This window comes from Pungitius pungitius, chromosome 14, assembly GCF_949316345.1.
Source record: "Pungitius pungitius chromosome 14, fPunPun2.1, whole genome shotgun sequence".
Taxonomy (NCBI): domain Eukaryota; kingdom Metazoa; phylum Chordata; class Actinopteri; order Perciformes; family Gasterosteidae; genus Pungitius; species Pungitius pungitius.
In genome coordinates, this window is record NC_084913.1 from 5,819,913 (window position 1) to 5,838,480 (window position 18,568).

The 18,568-nt window shown below is 46.0% G+C and overlaps 3 protein-coding genes across 6 annotated transcripts; 2 read left to right on the plus strand and 1 right to left on the minus strand.

Annotated features, from left to right (window-relative positions):
- The first annotated feature begins 250 nt into the window (after nucleotides 1-250).
- Nucleotides 251-3,954, plus strand: LOC119227880 (leucine-rich repeat-containing protein 74A). The gene is made up of 13 exons (XM_037487067.2): nucleotides 251-323; nucleotides 524-699; nucleotides 783-890; nucleotides 995-1,088; nucleotides 1,244-1,293; nucleotides 1,437-1,518; nucleotides 1,610-1,695; nucleotides 1,769-1,963; nucleotides 2,054-2,149; nucleotides 2,527-2,670; nucleotides 2,761-2,865; nucleotides 3,108-3,193; nucleotides 3,280-3,954. Exons 1-13 carry the CDS (start codon nucleotides 251-253, stop codon nucleotides 3,842-3,844), a joined length of 1,860 nt encoding a protein of 619 aa, XP_037342964.2. The 3' UTR covers nucleotides 3,845-3,954.
- An 859-nt stretch (nucleotides 3,955-4,813) lies between these two features.
- On the plus strand, nucleotides 4,814-9,826 carry rps6kl1 (ribosomal protein S6 kinase-like 1). 4 transcript variants are annotated; one of them, XM_037486478.2, is made up of 13 exons: nucleotides 4,836-4,925; nucleotides 5,002-5,105; nucleotides 5,417-5,555; nucleotides 5,708-5,870; nucleotides 6,139-6,263; nucleotides 6,544-6,636; nucleotides 6,729-6,776; nucleotides 7,256-7,388; nucleotides 7,477-8,877; nucleotides 8,963-9,052; nucleotides 9,204-9,286; nucleotides 9,401-9,496; nucleotides 9,617-9,826. In XM_037486478.2, the coding sequence occupies exons 3-13, from the start codon at nucleotides 5,520-5,522 to the stop codon at nucleotides 9,725-9,727; spliced, it is 2,379 nt and encodes a 792-aa protein (XP_037342375.2). In that variant the 5' UTR covers nucleotides 4,836-4,925; nucleotides 5,002-5,105; nucleotides 5,417-5,519; the 3' UTR covers nucleotides 9,728-9,826. The 4 variants fall into 4 exon arrangements, with proteins under 4 accessions (XP_037342373.2, XP_037342374.2, XP_037342375.2 ...); XM_037486480.2 differs by having other exon boundaries at nucleotides 5,444-5,555; XM_037486476.2 differs by lacking the exon at nucleotides 5,002-5,105 and having other exon boundaries at nucleotides 4,814-4,925; nucleotides 5,444-5,555.
- Nucleotides 9,827-10,343: 517 nt separating this feature from the next.
- Nucleotides 10,344-17,892, minus strand: dlst (dihydrolipoamide S-succinyltransferase). Its single transcript, XM_037486481.2, has 15 exons — nucleotides 17,743-17,892; nucleotides 16,738-16,771; nucleotides 16,609-16,648; nucleotides 15,266-15,327; nucleotides 15,080-15,154; nucleotides 14,946-15,001; nucleotides 14,522-14,630; nucleotides 14,259-14,417; nucleotides 14,006-14,091; nucleotides 13,781-13,878; nucleotides 11,958-12,088; nucleotides 11,548-11,621; nucleotides 11,360-11,443; nucleotides 11,107-11,274; nucleotides 10,344-10,966 (listed from the first exon to the last, which is right to left on the minus strand). The coding sequence occupies exons 1-15, from the start codon at nucleotides 17,803-17,805 to the stop codon at nucleotides 10,832-10,834; spliced, it is 1,374 nt and encodes a 457-aa protein (XP_037342378.1). The 5' UTR covers nucleotides 17,806-17,892; the 3' UTR covers nucleotides 10,344-10,831.
- Nucleotides 17,893-18,568: the final 676 nt, after the last annotated feature.

An 18,568-nucleotide genomic window follows, 5' to 3' on the forward strand; every position in this document is an offset into this window, starting at 1 on the left:
CACAGAAGCCCATTGACAGTTTTGCTTACGCAACGTTGTATCCACACTGGAGCATAAATTGTTGATGTTGACGCATGAAACCTTAACCTGAGGGGTAGAATTACCCGCTAGATAGCTCGGGCCTCTTTCATTTTCCCGGTGCTGCACAGAACACACGGGGAACAAATGAACAAATAACCAGAAGGCTGTGCTCCCTTTAGATCTGTGAAGTGGTTTCAAACGGTATATAGGCGCCGGACAGCATTCAGCAATGTCAACACTGTCTTTTGAGTCCCTTTGCTTAAAAGAGGAGGAGGATTTTGACACAGACTTGGAGTCGGACGGTGAGTACATCAGCTCAGTCTTGTTTTCATTGTAGCGAGCATACAAGCCACTTGGCTGTTTATAGTGTAATAATAAAGTTTGTACTGTTTATTCATAATCGTGTGGTGAATTCTTCATATCCAAAAACAGTGCAAATAAATGCTTGTTTTGACAAGTGAATTATACAGCCCCTCAATTATTAGGCCTTACTAACTTCCAGAAAACGAGGAGAGCCACCTGGAGGTGTCTGTACCTGACGTGTACCTCCAGGCCTGCAAGCTGGTGGGCGTAGTGCCAGTCTCCTACTTTTTACGAAACTATGACTCTACAGCCATGGACCTCACACACCACGGGCTGGGGCCTTTGGGGTGCAAGGCGCTTGCTATTGCTTTAGTGGTAAAATTTAAATTATTGCAACTTAGTGAAAAGCTTTTTTTATTTTTTAAATGGAACATTTCTCATAATTTCTTTGTATTCAGTCTGACATGAACATCAACTCTCTGGAACTGGGAGATAATCACATTCAAGCAGAGGGAGCCAAATACCTCGCAGAGATGCTGAGGTCTAATTTCACCATAAAGCGCCTGGTATGCCACACTGCAAACATACCACTAGAGGGCAGGCGAGCTTTACAGGTGGCTTGTTCTTCTTTAACTAAGCAGCATAATACTGTACGAACATCCGATTTCAGGATTTGTCCAACAACTATCTGAGGTCTGCAGGAGCTGAGCACGTAACTAATGTGTTGCTGAACAACATTTCACTAAAATCCGTCAAACTTTCAGGTAATTTCAGGTGACATTATTAGCTTTAACTGTGTTGACAGAACAGTGGTGTGGTACCAGATCAGACATGACAAAATGTGGATCAGACAACTGTGTGTGTTTTTATTTGTGAATCTATTCGGTTTATTCATACTTTTCATATTTTGTCCCATCAGGAAATGGTTTTACTGATGATGATGCAAAATATTTTGCAGATGCCCTGCTGGTAAGTGATTAATAATCAGTTATTCCAACTCTCACCTTTATGCTTTACATGACAAATGGCATTTTAGCTGTTTTGATGTTAAGTAGTGGTAGACTATTTGATCCTTTTTGCAATTATTATTTTGCCTATATGTTTACCTGTAGACCAATTCCAGAATTAAGGAGCTGGACCTGAGCCACAATGAGTTTTGTGGAAAAGGAGGGGAACAGTTGGGACAGTTGTTGGGTACCGTAAAATGTCTTTGCTGATGTGACCAAATTCCTCGATGCCGTAATCTACAGAGAGAAATAACCACACAAATCTCCCATTTCTACAGCAAACAACGAGGGTCTGGAGGTGCTGAATCTTAGCTGGAACCATTTTAGGATGAAAGGGGCTGTGGCTCTTTGTGCTGGACTCAAGGTACGGCCAAACGCGAGACCCTCTTAGTCTCCGACTCGGCATCCGACATCTGACCCCCATCCTCCGCGTGTAGGTGAACATGACGTTGACGCACCTCGACTTATCGTGGAACGGTTTCGGTAACGAGGGCGCTCTGGCCATGGGAGAGGCCCTCAAATTCAACAACACTCTGGTCCACCTCAATCTCAACAACAACCGCGTCACCAACGAGGGCGTCGGCATGCTGTGCAGGGGTCTTGAGTTCAATGACACGCTCCAGGTCCTACTGGTGGGTTGGCGAAGGTTGCGTGACGCTAACGTGTATCGTCAGTAAATAGCTTTAAGGTGTTTTTTTTTTGTTTTTTTTACCCTCCCTTAGCTGGCTTACAACACTTTAACGGTAGAGGGAGCCCTGTCCCTGGTCAATGTGGTGAAGAACACACCTAGAACTGCCCTGGAAGAGATCAACATATGTGTGAGTAACGGGTGGAAACGTCGTCTGACTCTCCTGTCATGCCGCGCGATCACATGGTACGACGATGGCGTCGGTGGCGCATGGAGTGGCGTGGTGCGCTGGGAACTGCAAGGTTGGTGGTCCAAATCCCGGGCTGCTCCATGTGCCACGTCGAAGTGTCCCAGAGCAAGACACCTGACCCCTAATTGCTTCCCCGGGCAAAATGTAAGCCATGAGTTCAAATTCAATGTAAGTCGCTTTGGATAAAAGTGTCAGCTAAATGACATGTGATGTAATGTATTAATCAAAGGGTCAAATAAATCCACCTTTTACAAATCAAATGACGCGGAGTGAGTCTGTCCCGTGAGCGCCATCTTTTTGTTTTACCTTTTGAACAGAACGTGCGGGTGAATGAGACCTTCGTGCATCTGTTGGAGGTCACGTGTCAGGAGCATCCCGGTCTGGATGTGCAGTTTGGGGGAGTAGGAGGCTTCATTGCCAAAAAGCCACCAAAACGCGTTGATCCGATGAAAGTCATCCAAGTGGGTTTTGGTCACGTAATGAGAACAGTGTTGAATTAAATTCCTTGGTGCTTCTACATCTATTTCATCGTTTCCCCATGTTTTTTGAAGGACTATTTGGATCAACGCAAGCTTCGCCTGTGGGATTTCTTTAGGAACATTGACAAGGACGGCACAATGCGAGTCCCTGTTGCTGACTTCCGGAAGGCCGTGCAGGTTTCCAAAGAGATGTTGTTTCGAACTGTGACATTTGCAGGAGAGAGCACCTTGAAAATTGACCTTTTGAAAACACGCATGATTATTGTTCTACTTTACTCGAATCCTTTCTGATGCTGATCCTTCATCTCCAGTTGGTGAATCAGTAAGAGCAAACTGTCAGGGAAGGACAGGGCAATGGCCCAAAATAAGCACCTGTGTAAGTGATGCTTCTTTCTGTCCTGTGAAACCCCCCCCGACAGCAATCGAGTATTCCGTTGGATCGGTACCAGATCGAGGAGCTGATTCAGAGACTCGATCGCGACAGGACGGGCATCGTAGACTACAGGCGAGCGCGTCCCCTAATGTGCGATGGTCCTCCCGGGTAGAGATGGCGCCCGTGAAGTCGTGACGCTATCTGATGTGTCGTTGCAGGGGACTGGCGGACACAAGGAAACAGATGATGAGGGATCACCGCCGCCAGCTGAGGAAGGTCGAGTCCCGTCAGAAAAAGGAGAAGCAGAAGAGCGACCGCATACTCAAGACCTTCCAGAGCGCCGTGGAGGCCGCGACGCCGCACGGCTCGATCGTCATATCCCCCGGAGGGGCCAGAGAGGGTTCCAGTGGCCCTCGGCACTTCTCCGCCACGCCTCTGAGTTCCTGGCACCACATGGTCGTGTCCAACGGCAGCCGCTACTCCGTCAGCAACCTGAGCAACGAGCTCGGCCGCCTGCCGGCGTCGCCGCTGCGTCCCGCCGGCTCCTCGGCCCTGCGCTCCTACTCCCAGCCCAACCTGCTGGGGGACTCGGCCCGCTCCTCTCCGGGGAATCCGGCCTCCGCACAGGGCGCGCACTCTGATCCGGAGGTGGCCTACAGCAAGCCGAGTCCCAGCGCGTTGCCCCTGACCAGGTCCCGGTCCGCTCTGGGTGCCGAGCAGCCAGCGGTGAAAGCCAAGTCCAAGAGAGTTAGGAAAAAGAAATCCACCAAACGGAGGGATTAAAGACGCGGGATTGTAAAGCTGAATATATAAAATGACTGTTTACTACTTTGTAACACATAATTAGTAAATAAAGATACATTGTCAAGAAATGACCAATGTGGGGAGTATATTGAACATGCAGACTATCGGGTGGAAACACTCGGTAACGGCTCATTGCTGTGTAGAAACCAGTTTGAGCAATAAAACATCAACAACAAGAACATTTAAAATCCCTAACGCTTTTGTTTGTCTTTTGCACCACACTATTAAAAAAAGAAGATCTATTACTCATACTGGAGAGGTAAGACACAAGAGCCGTGTGTCAACCTGCACAACAATCCCACTGATCAGGAGGCCTTGCGTGTACAACAACGGCCATTACGCACGCTGCGCTGTGAGCTACAACCAAGAATGATGCCTCTTATTCATGGTTTTAAGGTAAAGTGGGACTGAATGAAACATTTTAGACTAAACTACAACAGAGCCCTTCCTGACTTCTTTTTGGATAAGTATGCAGCCACTGATACATCTCCGCCGCCTCCCCCCTTCTCTCCTAACATCCTGGAGCACGCACCCCCTTCTGTAAATGGGCCCTCCCTGGGGGTGGGGGGGGGGGGGGGGGGGAAAGGACTCTCCTTTGTGCTGTGACTGGCTCCATCTGGCACTGGGCACCAGCACATCATGGATTCTGTGCAGGGTGATCCTGCGAGTCATAGTGGATGGGAGACATCAAAGAAATACTTTAATTACTAATGTGTTTATAAATTGAGCGAAATATATACATATATTTGTCGACAGTCAACGCTAAAAGACTAAAACACAAAAACACAATCCATTTGGGAAGGAGTCAAGGCTTGAGTCAGTGGCCACGAAAAACAGTACTGTCTCTTTAAATCCACCAGAATCTGTCAGGATGAGAGGGGGGAAGTGAAATGGTACCCTAAAGTGACATCACGCCCAGCCAATCGGCAGCCTCGCCTCAGGTCCGTGCTCCTCCCCTGCTCGTGAGAGGAGTGGGTTCGGGCTGCTGGAGACAGGTCGTTGCTGATGCTGCTGCGGGTGGAGGGTCCAGGGCTAGCTCGCCTCACGTCAAGTACAGCATGTGTGTATCTGTGTCTTTTTAACCAAGCTATTCGTCCATGTATTTGTCAGTGTGATTGCATAATCTTTTTCTGTAGAAGTGCATGTTGAGAAGATGGTGATGCAGGAGACTGAAGATGGCTTTGTGTGTTTCATAACAATCCTTAAATGATGTCGCCTCCATGACTGTAGCCAGGATGAGGTGCGTGTTGTTTCTGCTATAAATAATTGAATTTGTGTAATAGTCAATGTGTGGGTTGTCTTCTTTGACCACATCAGTTTATTTACGGTGCAGATGGCATTTTTTGGATAATACATTGACATTTGGGTTTAATCTTTATGTTGCCACCATTCTCCAAGAGATACAATACTACATCATTATCTGAGACACACCACAATGCGCCTCATTGCTCATTGAGTCACCTCATCGTCATCTCGGACGTTTGCAACTCAGCCTCTTTCCATCCATCAGAAGAAGTAGGAACAAGCTCGTTCTCACTTCCTGTGCTGCAGGTTAACTCTTTGTTTCCACCGGCCCAGCTGACGATGCTCTTCCTCCCGGGCCTCGGTGCCGCTCGGGGCAGACGCACACCGAGCCGAGAGACGACGGGCGGAGATGTTTCCTGTTGTTTATAAAGACTGGGGAGCAGAGGTGAGTACAGAGAGCAACCGCTCACGGCTCACAGCGACCTGCGGTGCACTTTCAGTTTCTAATTCAACGAGACGGCTTGTCTGTACCTACCACGTCTGAATAGAGGTCCATCTTAACCAGCAGTCATGTGTAACTCTCTACGCCGCGCTCAGGCCCACCTGGTCCAAGGCAAGGCAGCGATGGCAAAGAGGGATTACCTGGTGGAGGCGGCCAAGCAGATCCGCATGGCTTTGGACAGCGAGGTCAATGAGGACTACGAGGCGTCCTTCAGTTACTATAAGAACGGGGTGGACCTGCTGCTGAATGGGGTTCAGCGTAAGTGGACAACAGTTGGTCTTTTCACATGAGTGTTAAAGGCATGTGATACTTGGGGAATGGGGGAAATGAATAGGCACGTTTGCGCTAGTCATGTGATGGGAACATGTGGACAGAAATAAAAAAAAAAAAACAGGAAGTGGAAAACTAGAGAATAAATACACATTTCCGAGCTTGAATATCAAGCTGTGTGCAACTAACTGTTTATCGGTTTATTAACTTACCACAGCTGCAGTGTTGTTCTTCTCTAACACAAACTGTTTTACAGTGGATCCAAACAAGGAACGTCGGGAGGCCGTGAAGAGGAAGACAACCCAGTATCTGAAGAGGGCTGAAGAAATCTTTATTACACATCTGCAGGACAACTTGGGGAAGGGAAGCTCTCATTTAGGGGTAAGACAATCTATCACCCCTTTACAAAGAAAACATCTTAATGTCTTTTATTCGCTCTGACTGTGAGTCAGATGCAAATCCAGTGTAGGGCTGAGGCATTTCTAGTGTTCACATGAGTCTGAGGTTGGTTGAATCCTAGCGTGTACCCTTGGAGACGGATGAACACAAGAGAGAACGTCCTTCGATGTTTCTTACATTCAATGAAAGATATTCAAACGCTGTGAGGAAAATGTCTCGGTTGCTTTGTCCCTCACGCGTCCCTCACGGTTTTCTTCACCAGGGTTACAGCAGCCTGAGATTCCGTCCGATCAGACACCTGAGCTCACCTGTGGAGGATCTGGAGATGTGTAAGGTGGTGGGAGTGGCTGATAAGGTGAGACTGTAACACTAGCTACCCTTCTCTTGCCGTGTTGGCTTTGTGTATTGACTCTCGTTGACGTTACAATGTGTTTTTAATTCTGTTAGGTCCTGATTGTTCAGAGTATGGTCAACAAGGAGACGTTTGTTGTCAAGGTGAGTATTGAGTTTCCTTCCACAGGTAGAGTCCCACATTGATGGAAATCCCAGGTGCATTCCTCAGAAACAAACAATCACGGTGTTTTCCTCTGTGTTCTAATGCATCTAAATCAAAGACAGGGCCATATGTCTACATATAGCCGATCCACTAAAAGGCGGAGATGTTTCGGGGGGTTGTTGCCGGGCAGAAAGCCAGTACTTATATCCCCGGGCAGACCGGTTGACAGCAGCTCGGTGCATCCTGTCTCCCTGAGTATCATCCAGCATTGATCCGCCTGAAAGCTTTCCCCCTTTTAGCCAGTGCAAGTGCACCTCAAATTTCAGCGACCAGAGAGAGACGTGGGAACAGACAGGCAATAATCTCTCGAAAGCGCCGGTCCGCGCTTCATTTTCTGTTTTTGAGTCCCCTGTGTATTTTCTGAAAAGACCAGTCATTACGTGTTTGTGCATATGTGTGTGTGTGTGTGTTCTTGCAGAGTCTGGTCAAGTCCAGCTGGGAGAGCAGAGATCTGCCAACCATCATTCCTCAGGGGGTTCCATATATGGTTAAGCTGCTAAGATATTATGTCAGCGAGGACGCTGTGTACCTGCATCTTGAGCATGTCAAAGGTGAGCAGCTCACAGCTGCTCTGTCCTCTTTAAGAAGCCGATTTAGTCCATGGTCTCACCTGGTGTTTCTCCTCCTCTTGTCCCGTAGGCGGGAGGCTCTTCTCCAAGCTGCACAAGCTGAGGAACGAGAAGGCCAAGGAGCACCCGGAATGCATCACTTCTGGCCAACCCAGCATCAAGCTGAAGACCAGCTACACCTCACCCACGATCAGCGCGGACTACCAGCGCAGCAGCGGAGCGAGCGCCGGCGGCCTCCCAGAGAAACCATGCGACGAGAGCCCCGGCGACGACTTCCCCACCTCGTGGGACGAGACCCAGCAGCGGCTGGAGAGCTGCGGGACTCACACCTACATCGAGGAGACGGGTTGCCTGCAGAACACGCGTTCCGCAGCGTCCTTTCGTGGCCAGCTCGATCGGCTAACTCTGACTTCTGGCCCGCCGGCGAGGACGCAGGTCGACCCGCGCATCCACCCACCGGCCCCGAGCCTGCGCCTGCTCTCCGGTGAGCCTCGGGAACGGCCCGCTCTCCCTCTGTCTTGCTCCCGCGTGAGCCACGCCCTCGATGTCATGTCGGAACTCCACAAAAACAGAGCTGCGTTGGGACTGACGGAGTGCAGCTCGGAGTTTGAAGTGGCTTGGAAGGTTGCGGACCCGGTGCATAACGGCGTGCAAAGCAACCCCTACGCCGGACAAACACCACCTCGCACGACTCAGACCTTATTTGTAAAAGCGGGATCACCAAAAAGCGGGACCGATGTTTTGAGTTCATCCCCTGCCATTTTGCACCTTCCTCTCCATTGCCAGACCCAGATACGCGGCAGGGCATCGTGGGATACCAATGGCGCACACCTAGGACCCGCTCCGACCGGGTACTCGGCGGATCAGGTGACGGACTCAAAGAGAGACGGCAACAGTCCCACCACGGAGGAGAGGAATGGCATGGTGGTCATCAGGAGCACGGACAGGGCAGTCTTTTCTGACCACACAGACACCTCAGAAAGCTCCGGCCCTTTCGCCGGGTCCCTCTGCCGCGGCGTCGCAGGTCGGCGGGGGGGCCTCTCGGGGTCGAGGTTCACAGGGGAAACACATTCCGGCGGGACAAGGGAGGGTGTAGAGGAGGCCCGCGAATTGCTGTGTCCCGGGGATCAGGTGGCGCCGGGGAAAGAGCGATCATTTGCGGGCTGGTCTGGCCCCAACGGAGCCTCGCACCGCGTGGGGAGTGAGAACGTGGGCGGTTTCCTCAAATCGGAGGGATCGGAGGGGCAGGGAGATGACCAGGTCATAGAGGTGGACGGCTGGTGCCACCTGCCTCGGGTCCCCGTGAAGTCCTCCGGGCCCGCGGGTAAAAGCGCGGCGACCTGCTGGGGGCTTCCGGAGGCGGAGGTGCGCGTCTGGGCGGCTCAGATTCTGCTGGCCTTGGAGAGTCTGCATCAGCAGGGCGTCCTTTGCCGGGACCTCAACCCGAAAAACGTTCTGCTCACCAGCAACGGTGAGTTCGTCAAATACCTCCAAATGATTTCATGTGGAAAACTGCAGCGCTTGAGTTTTTGTTTAAAATGCTAATGTTTTCACAGGAAAGGTGTGCTTGACGTTCTTCGGGCAGTGGAGTGAGGTCCAGTCAGAGATCAGCTCCAAAGCCATGGAAGAGATGTACTGTGCTCCTGGTAAAGATATGCATTACTGTAAACTGAACCCAGTGGGTGTTGCATGCTGTATGCTGCCCCCTGGTGGTGAGATCAGGCTCAAACCACTTTACACCGAGGAATATACGGAGGCATCACAATAAACTAAACTCAGTTTATTGCATGTGGACAGAAATCGGAGGCGTATCCAGGGTGACGGAGGCTTGTGATTGGTGGAGCCTCGGCGCTTTGTTGTTTGAACTCTTAACAGGAATGGTAAGGGAAGGCGTTTAGTGTGCAACTTTTTCAATTATTTTTTTTTGCACCATTCCTGCACATTTGCGGCATCGGGTCGAGGGTCGTCACACCTTGTGCTCACTGTGCCAACAGCCGCTGTGGCAGCTCCATCCAGCAGGGATCCATTCGCACACCCAGCTGATCATCCCCAACCACCTGAGCGCGGCAGCTGCGTCTCTTCTGACGGAGGTTTACCTCATTTTAATTATCACATTATTACACTCAGGGATCGTTTAATTGTCACCACACACACACACACACACACGGTGTGATCTTAAATCTCACACTCTACCTTGTGCTGCTTCACAGTTGCTCCAGTTCGATGCCGGCTATCGCTTGGGGTCCGGAGGCGGAGGCGTGAGTGACATCAAGTGTCATCCGTTCTTCAGCAGCGTCTCCTGGAAGGCTTTGAGCTGCTAGCAGGACCACGAGGACCCCCTCACGTGGTCCTGAAGGACAGCACATTGTTCCCCTCGTTTGCCCAAAGAAGCAGCACAATAAAAACGGATCATCACTTCAGAGACTCTTGTGATTTTTAAAAAAATAGTACCTATTTTTAGTAATTATGCATATTATCACCATGCATAGACGTTGACATTAGACTACATTTTGACATGTTTGAGTGTCAGCCATTAAATACTATAAATAATGAGCAATAATTCATTAATTCAGTCGTTTTTGTGTGCAAATACTCATTAAGGACAATGACCAGTTTAGATTTATCTTTGTAAGGAATTCTATTCACGGTAGAAATACTTATCAAACAATATTACACAACTAAGACACGTAAAAACTTTAAAGAAAAAAACCTGAATCTCATTTTAAGCGCACTGAATGATGAGCATTTCACATCACCTACTAACACCTTAGTAAGGCTTAACTACAGAATGGTGGTTATTTTAAGTATCTGGAATTATACGCAAGTCAAATAACTGCATTTCAAACAACGTGTGCTCCCGTCAAATGCTGACAAACATTTAGCTAAACGATCAAACTTAAAAGAACAATAAAAAAATCACAAATAAAAACTACAGGCGAGTATTGCAGTTTTTATTGTTCAAAACTTTTTTTGTTAAATAATCTTTCTTACACAACATGAAGAGAATTTCTTATTTTTGTGAAAGATTTCACTTTGGACATTTTAAAACATTGTGTTTCTTGGTTTCAGGCCAGACGTGTTTTCATTGATCTTCTCAACCGAAATTATCAGATGATCTGGCGTAGTTTATCTTCATGATGGTCATTCATCTCACAATAAGTTGAGATTGTATAAAATGACCATGGCGCATACGAGTAATAGAATATCATTTTTGATCTGCAGACCAGAACCAGAGCCCGACATCATCCCACAGCAGCACCAACCCAGTTATCTCCCTGCCAGCCTTACAAATCTCCGACGCACAACTCATCTTGTTTTCCTAGTTAACCAATACAACAACTGCAGTTACATGTTCATCAGCCGGGGTACAGACACCGTTTGAGTGGGAGGGTTTGTTTGTTTGGGCCTAGAGGGGCAACAAGCATTTACATGTCAAGGAGCAGCACCCTGGGGTCCTCCACCACAGACTTGATCTTGCGCAGGAAAAGCACAGCCTCTCTTCCATCGATCAGTCGATGGTCGTACGTCAGGGCGACGTACATCATGGGACGGATCTCCACCTATGAAAATGAAAGACACAATGAAATAAAAGACACACACAGGTTACCTAACGGTTGATTAGCAGAGTATGAAAGACCTACTTTTTTGCTAAATACGACATTATTTTGTCTATTGTATGTATTTGCACGTTTTAACAAACCTTGCCACCAACTGCTACAGGCCTGTCGAAGATTCCATGCATGCCTAGAATAGCAGACTGCGGTGGATTGATTATAGGCGTGCCGAACATGGACCCAAACACGCCGCCATTACTGATGGTGAAAGTTCCTCCGTCCATGTCCTCAACAGCCAGCTCATTCTTACGGGCCTACGAAGACGTAACGAGGAAAAGTCAAGATAAGAGCACATCTGAAGTTTAGCAAAGTGACCACACACACGCTGAAGAGTGTTACCTTTTCTCCCAACAAATTGATGGCCTTCTCGATATCAGTAAAATTCATTCCATCCACGCTCCGGATTACAGGAACCACCAGACCCTGGGAGAGAAGTTGATGACTGAATGTTTTGCCCTTCACATTAGGGACAAGTGGGCTAACAAGCACTTGCGTTTAGCATCGCAAACATAATGCACTCGTCTCACCTTTGGCGTTGCCACGGCAACACTGATGTCGACGTAGTCCCTGTACACAATCTCTTTGGTTGTGTCATCAATAACTGAAAAAAATAAGTGTATACATTGAACACAGAATAATTACGTATGCAGCTCATAAATGTAAATCACTATTTCCACAGAGATTAATTTCCTTTTCATGTGTGCCGTTTTCTGCATGTAGCAGAACCCACCCCCCCTCATTGAGGTCTAAATATATAGGTCAGGGTGGTCTAAAAGAAGTAAATAAGTTAGTGTTGGTTTTGAGGTCTGGCAGTAAAACTGAAACTAACATCTTTTTTTTCACCACAGACTCTTGCAGAGACTTGTACCCATTCGTGCAAAGAAAAAGTCAAAGTGCCACCACAAAGTAACGTTTCTCAGTGTGTGGAGGTCTGTACCAGCATTGACAGCAGGTTGGTCAGCGAGAGCGTGGGCAGCAGCTTTCACAAACGCAGACATGAAGCCCAACTTGATGTTGTGTTTTTTCAGGAAGGCATCTTTGTAAGTCTTCCTCATCTCTGTGATGTTGCTGCAATGAAATCAAACAAACAGAAGAAACACACAGATTGATCAAATGTAGGATATCAAACACTGCATTTTGATTATGGTAGTTAGGACAAATCAGGGTATTTAAAAAGAAAAATCTGGGCTTTGAAGACTGTAATGGTAAAATATGTTATAACAGTCTTATTCTAAAATAGTGATTATTGTCTGCATTGAAATCATTCAAAAGTTGTCTTTTGCAGCTGTGTAAAGGAGGACGCTTTCTCACAAATGCTCAAACAAAGGAACTGTTTCTCCCGTCTTAACTTTGGTTCTTATCTCAACTTGGTTTGCAATATTTTATACCTGCCACTGAGGATGGCCTTCATGTGTGTGCATAAAAGCTCAGTGTGTTGATCGCTCGAAGACGCCGTCTCCACAGAGCATCGTAATACGTATATTGTTATTTGACCTCCTGCTTGCAAGCAATAAATGGACTTTTTTGCAACTTTGATCATTCATGAAGATTCTGTTTTATTAGATGAACCCAGAAACAAATCATTCTCTTCTCTCGAACTAGTTTTATTGAAAAATTGCAAAGACTTGCAGTATTTGAGGATTGTATTACACATTCATACAAATTAAACAGGAGAATAATTTCTGACAATAGAGAGATGAATGTAGCTGGTCGCCGCGTTGCAAAAACAAATGTTTTCATGAATTATCAGTGAAAACTATCTATGGCAATTATTAACTCCATGAAAATAGGTGCATCTGTGTCATAACCATGTTATGAAAGATCCAGGTCACAATCTAAAATCTCAAAACGGCACGTATTTTTAATGGCATAAAAGAATGCTGTTACAGATCGTGGTGAATTAAAGCTATTGAAATTGGCCTCTAATCGTTTCATCATTGCTCATTTTTCTCGTGTATCTCTTTTTTTTTAATTGTTTGTTTTCCTGTCTCTAACCCTGTTGAAGCTCTAGGGTTTCTCCGCTAACATAATTAGCCCCTCCCAAGACACAGACTCGCCGAGAAAGGAGAGAAGAAGCGATAAAAATCTTCACTTTCTAGAGCCTGTAAATCTTATTGGCCTGTCATAAAAGCCCATATCGGTTGAGGCAGCTCTTCCACTCAGAGCGCAGGTCTCTGTGGGCCCCTACAGATGCTCCAGCCTCCTGCTCTGACGAGCTCCTTCGGCTCCAGATGAGCCCTAGCATGGGAAGTCTTGCTCCAGACCGTCAATGTCAATCTAATTAGGATACATAGAAAACCCTGAATAGCCGAAAGCCGACACCACACATTTGCGGGGAAAAGAAATCCTCAAAGTGTCCTCTTCAGCACAGGGGGCAAGAGCGGACAATAACATTTCCTTGTAAATTAATAAAACCCGTTTTAACAATTCTTATCTTCGTTTTAGATGGCATTACGACCAAATATTTACATTCTAGTGTTTAAGAGGATATCCGGTTTCAAAAAGCTTTTCCTATTTGTCAGGTTCCAATCTATAACCATTTGTGCAAGTGTTGCTCCGGCCTTTAACGTACACTATGTAAAGTGTATACATATTGCTTACAAACATATTCATAAGTACTTAAGATTTGGACCTTTGGTCTATTTTGTCTTTCGATGGCTCCAATCAGTATGTTATTAGAGTGGAGTATGTTTCATATGTGTTATCTAAAATAGCATTGAGGGCTCAATAATGTAGGTCAACAAATTTAGAATTTCCTACCTCATATCGACCTCATTAAACGTCGTCAACATGGCGCAGGTGTTCTGGGCTTCCTTCAGTCTCTGGGCAATTCTAAGCCTCATGCGGTTCATCTTAACCTAAAACAAAAAACTAAAATGATCAGATTCAGTCAACAGCTTCCAACTTAAAAAAAAAAAACTTTAACAGTCGTCAGAAACTCTTATTTAACGTTATTTGGGTGTTGTGGGGATTTTTGCACTATACCCTGCTCTCCGTCCTGGCTCCTTTAGCCCCTCCCTGAGCTTGAGCCGCTGGTGCAGCCGGAGCGGCAGTGGGCTTGATGGCTGAAACTACGAGAAAGACAAAGAAGCGGTTAGTACCTCTCGACTTCAGTTCGGTGGGACCGGTGAAAGCCTTTGCCTAAAATGATTAATCACGTAAGCTGGAGGTCAAGAGCACAGATGTCACGCAAAACAGTTCTCACATGACACAGACCGTCTGTCTCGTGACAACTAACCTGGTTTGGTGTCCATAGCATGTGCTGGCACAGGTGGCACAGGGGGCATGGCGGTGGGAATGGGGCCCACAGATGAGGGGGGGGGAGCGGGAGTAGCAGAAGGTGGCGGAGAGGGTGCAGCGGCCGGGGCCTCGGCTTTCGGGGCTTTGGGAGCACCGGCTGCAGGCACGGAGGCGAACAGTAAGGACACGGCGATACTTTACAGTATCATCTTAATCAACATCGTAAAAAAAAAAAGAAAAAAAAAAAGATATATTTAAGACCTCCTTTCCGAAGCGTAAAGAGCGCAGTCCCGCTCTCAACCTTCCCTCCATCAGGGACCAAAAGCTCCTCGATCACCCCGGCAACGGGAGAGGGAACCTGCACTGAGGTCTAAAGGCAGAAAAAGAGTAAATAAAATAAGTCAATATTTATAGGATACTTTTCTAAATTTGCCAAGTGCCTAAATATTGAATGACAGCATTGATTGATTTATGCGTAAACATAATATAATCTCAAGTTCAAGTCTTTGTTAAAATCAATTTTTTTTTTTTTTTAAATGACACTTCAGCATTGACTTGCACCTTTTCTCAGTCACACAAGCAACGGCAAACATACATTTCTACCAGGTAAAGAGGATTGCTATTCGGGTGAACAATTACCCTAAACATGGTGAATTTGTATCAGATTTAATTTTTATATTATTACCTTATCAGTTTCGATTTCACACACCACCTCATCTTCAGAGACGGTGTCTCCAACAGCTGCAAGTAGAAAGCTTTATTTTATTGTCTGAGAGCAAACTGACAACCTTGTGATCAGCTTATAGTAAAAAGAGTTACCTTTCTCCCACCTCACGTCCCCCTCTGTGACCGATTCTGCAAACGCCGGGGTCCTTACTGTGACAAGTTCATCTCCTGAAAAGACACAAAAGTCAAATGATATCTATCGCGTCACTCCTCACACCAGTGATCGTGCTTTATATTCAGATAAGTGCAGGTATGAACGGCAGCAGGGCTAAAACATACTGTAGGCTGCAGTCGTCCTAAAGTACTGGATTTGGAAGACGCTGGACCGGGGATCAGATTTTCTGAAGAAAAAAAAAAAAAAGATGAAAATTGAGTAAGACAAGAAACAATAGTCCTCAAAGAAACTAAATATACAATCCAAGAGTCTAAAAACGTATTGACTGAGTCAGATCTGGCTGTGTGAATGGGACCTCTGGACATATACCCAGAACACCATTGAAATGCATCATTTCCCTGGGTTTATTCTATTGTGTTGCATTACAACTGGTCATCTAAATGGATTTTATGTAATGGACCTACACATAGAGAGTGGAAAATAATGAAGTAAAATGATCATATTTATTTTTACTGTGAAAAGAAATTAGGTGTGCATATGTATTACTACCCCTATTGCTTTGAGGTCTCTAAATGCTACCAATCACCTTAAACAGTCACATCACTAGTCAAATAAAGTCCACATACGTGTGTGCCACTTTGATGGATTTTATGTGGACATTCAAATACACACATGCAACCACAATCACCTGTTAAACCACTAAGCAGCAACATGAAGGTGCTCTCCAAATAGGTCACAAACATTCGGGGGAATTTCAAACCAGGGTTGGGTTATGAAAAAATGGCTGATACATTTTACATCCAACAAAGGGTCATTAAATCACTTATTACAAAATGGGAGCAAAGAAAAAGTCACCACAGAATACAGATACAGAGAAGAACCCATTTGGACATCACTAGAAGGACATTCCTTTTCTCATCTTTAAGCATTGGCTTTCTTTGTTTTATTACATACATACATACATTTGGTGGGTTACCCTCTCTTAGCAGGTTTGTTGTGGTGTCATATTATATACTCATTTTTTAAAACTCAGTGGTACGCTGTGGTTCAGATTTTATATAACCCAACCCTAAACCTTACTGCAGAGCATAGCTGTACACCTGTTTTGAAGGCTCCTTGGTCTTCATGGTGCTGCTTGCTAAGTGGTGTTACAGCCCCTTACAGAACAGGAGTGTACATATACAGGGATCACTTGGCATTGCACACATGCGGACTTGTTCAAAATAAGAATGTGACTGAGGAAGGTAATATGCACACTTTTCATTATTTTTCTCACTACACCAACAAATATATAAATCCAGGTTGAGATGCAACAACTAGCAAAACCAGCACGGATGGTTGATACATTTGCAAGTCATGGGACGCAAAGTTATGACCCTTTGAAAGTCAGTGTTGGCGGCTGAGGAACTGAAGACCTTCCATAACCTTCTCCAAATCCAAAGTTAAGATTCTGACTCTGCTATGCTTGTCACTTTAAATTGTTTTTTTAATGGGTTAATATACTTACACATTGTTGTTTAAAGTTATAACATGGCTAGCTGATAGAGCTGTAAGACAAATGCATGGACATCAAGTTAAATTCTTGAGGCACAGATTGAGATGATATACTTTAGACATAAACAGTGACAACACATACCTGCCGTGGCCTGACGAGCGAACGCATTATTCCCCTGTGACAAGATACAGTAAAGGATTACAAAACGTCTTAGACTTTAAAATATGAAGTAAATGCAGAAAAATAGCTGAATGTCTGGAACACTGACATCAATGTCAATTAATTACATCGAACCGTTGTAGGAAATAATCCTATTTGCATGAAAAGCAATGGGAGTAAAAAACGAGGGCGATAATTTAGTGCTCGGGGTCAAAGGTCACTTCTACGAGCTCAAATACGACTTTAGTCAGGATCAATATATTTGTCCGTCACACACGGGTTTTTGTGGTTTTGCAGCAAAACAGTACGAGAAAATATATCATGATTTCTAAATAACGTCAACGTTTCAGAAAACGTCAGATAAACAGCTGCGTGACATAACGTTACATACTATTCCTCCCAACTTTAACGTTAATCTGACTGACAAGTGGACAACTAACTTAATTTAAAAATCTCACCTTTACTAACACTTTACTGCACCCTAAACGAAAAATACGTAAACATAGGACTTCTGTATGAGGTTTGCTAAAATGTTCCGTGTTTATTTTCCGAATTACCACAACATGACCTCAACATGAAAGCTAAGCGCTCCTAGCTAAGCTGCCCGTTCGTTTAGCTTACTAGTTAGCACCTGCTAGCCGGCTAACTGTGTAGGTTTGTTTTTAACTGAAAATGGACAAAATACTTTCTGCTTGGAGTCAAACACCTTTAACTTTCATGTCATTAAGTGAGACCAGTGCCCCCAAAAAGCGACATAGCTTTTTAACTACCCCACTGACAGCACCAGCACTCGTGAAGGGGAAGAGTCATACTGTCCTTGGCTTAAAACGTTACGGCCCGACCGTGGCCTACGGCTAATGCTAATGCTAGCGCTGATAGAGCCGTGCACATAGCTACGCCTCTTCGGGCAGCCGAAGGACGCGGGGGGGGGGGGGGGGCGGCTTGTCGTTGTCGCGAGGGACCGCCATTTACTTGCATGTCGCCTACCTGACGGATGGCGGAGAGGGAACGCCCGAAATTTTTGGTGAGACACCGGGAACGGGATAACATGGTGGCTGTGTGACAGCAGCCTGTCAGCGGAAAGGATCTCGGGTCACAGCGACGAGCCGGAAGAAGCGGGGAAGTATCGTGGGATAAACCAAGTGCTCCGAGATGAGGGTGCGGAGGGGGGGCCGGTGGAAGGGGGGGGGGGGTGGTGGTCATTATGGTCCCGTCTGAACAGTGCACACTGAAAGAATCCTTAAAAACTTCAACCACCTCTAACAGGCTGCAGAGAGAGATTAGTACAGATTTAGGTGTATTGAGGGATACACAAACTCAATAGAAAGGAATAAAATGAGTTTTAAATGACAACGCTAATTTTTCGGAAGTTTTATGCCATTCATTTCAAAGATGTACCCGAGGGTACAAATGATAAATCCTTAACATGATTTTTTTTTCCATTTTAACGTGATTATTTTAGTTGTGTTTAAATGAGTTGTGCTGTGTGTTTCACTCCAGGGCCACTAAAACTTACTGATTCAAGGATTGTAACATATTGATTTATGTAAGCCTATCCCGCATGCACAACCAGAACTATTGACCTATTCATTATTCCTAATCACCTCGATTGTTATTTTCCGTTGTTATTTCAGTTTGTTTCTGTCCGTTTTTAAAAGCCCCCCCCCCCCCCCTTTCAACTACTGTGAGTTTAGTCTTTCACTCGCAACAGCTTGACGGACATGTTCCTCCTCTTGACACACCGCGTGTGAGGAGACGCGCGTCCACCTCGTTGCGTTCACGTGACCACGCCCCGTCGGCTCCGTCCGATGCC

Coding starts and splice junctions, on each gene's coding strand:
- rps6kl1 (XM_037486476.2), top strand. CDS start 5,520: ATGTTTCCTGTTGTTTATAAAGACTGGGGAGCAGAG. Junction 9,287..9,400: donor TTGAACTCTTAACAGGAATG/GTAAGGGAAGGC, acceptor CTGTGCCAACAG/CCGCTGTGGCAGCTCCATCC. Junction 9,497..9,616: donor CTGCGTCTCTTCTGACGGAG/GTTTACCTCATT, acceptor GCTGCTTCACAG/TTGCTCCAGTTCGATGCCGG.
- dlst (XM_037486481.2), bottom strand. CDS start 17,805: ATGTTATCCCGTTCCCGGTGTCTCACCAAAAATTTCGGGCGTTCCCTC. Junction 14,631..14,945: donor GTGAAATCGAAACTGATAAG/GTAATAATATAA, acceptor TTCTGCCTTTAG/ACCTCAGTGCAGGTTCCCTC. Junction 13,879..14,005: donor GAGCCAGGACGGAGAGCAGG/GTATAGTGCAAA, acceptor TTTTTGTTTTAG/GTTAAGATGAACCGCATGAG.
- LOC119227880 (XM_037487067.2), top strand. CDS start 251: ATGTCAACACTGTCTTTTGAGTCCCTTTGCTTAAAAGAGGAGGAGGAT. Junction 324..523: donor CACAGACTTGGAGTCGGACG/GTGAGTACATCA, acceptor ACTAACTTCCAG/AAAACGAGGAGAGCCACCTG. Junction 1,964..2,053: donor ACACGCTCCAGGTCCTACTG/GTGGGTTGGCGA, acceptor ACCCTCCCTTAG/CTGGCTTACAACACTTTAAC.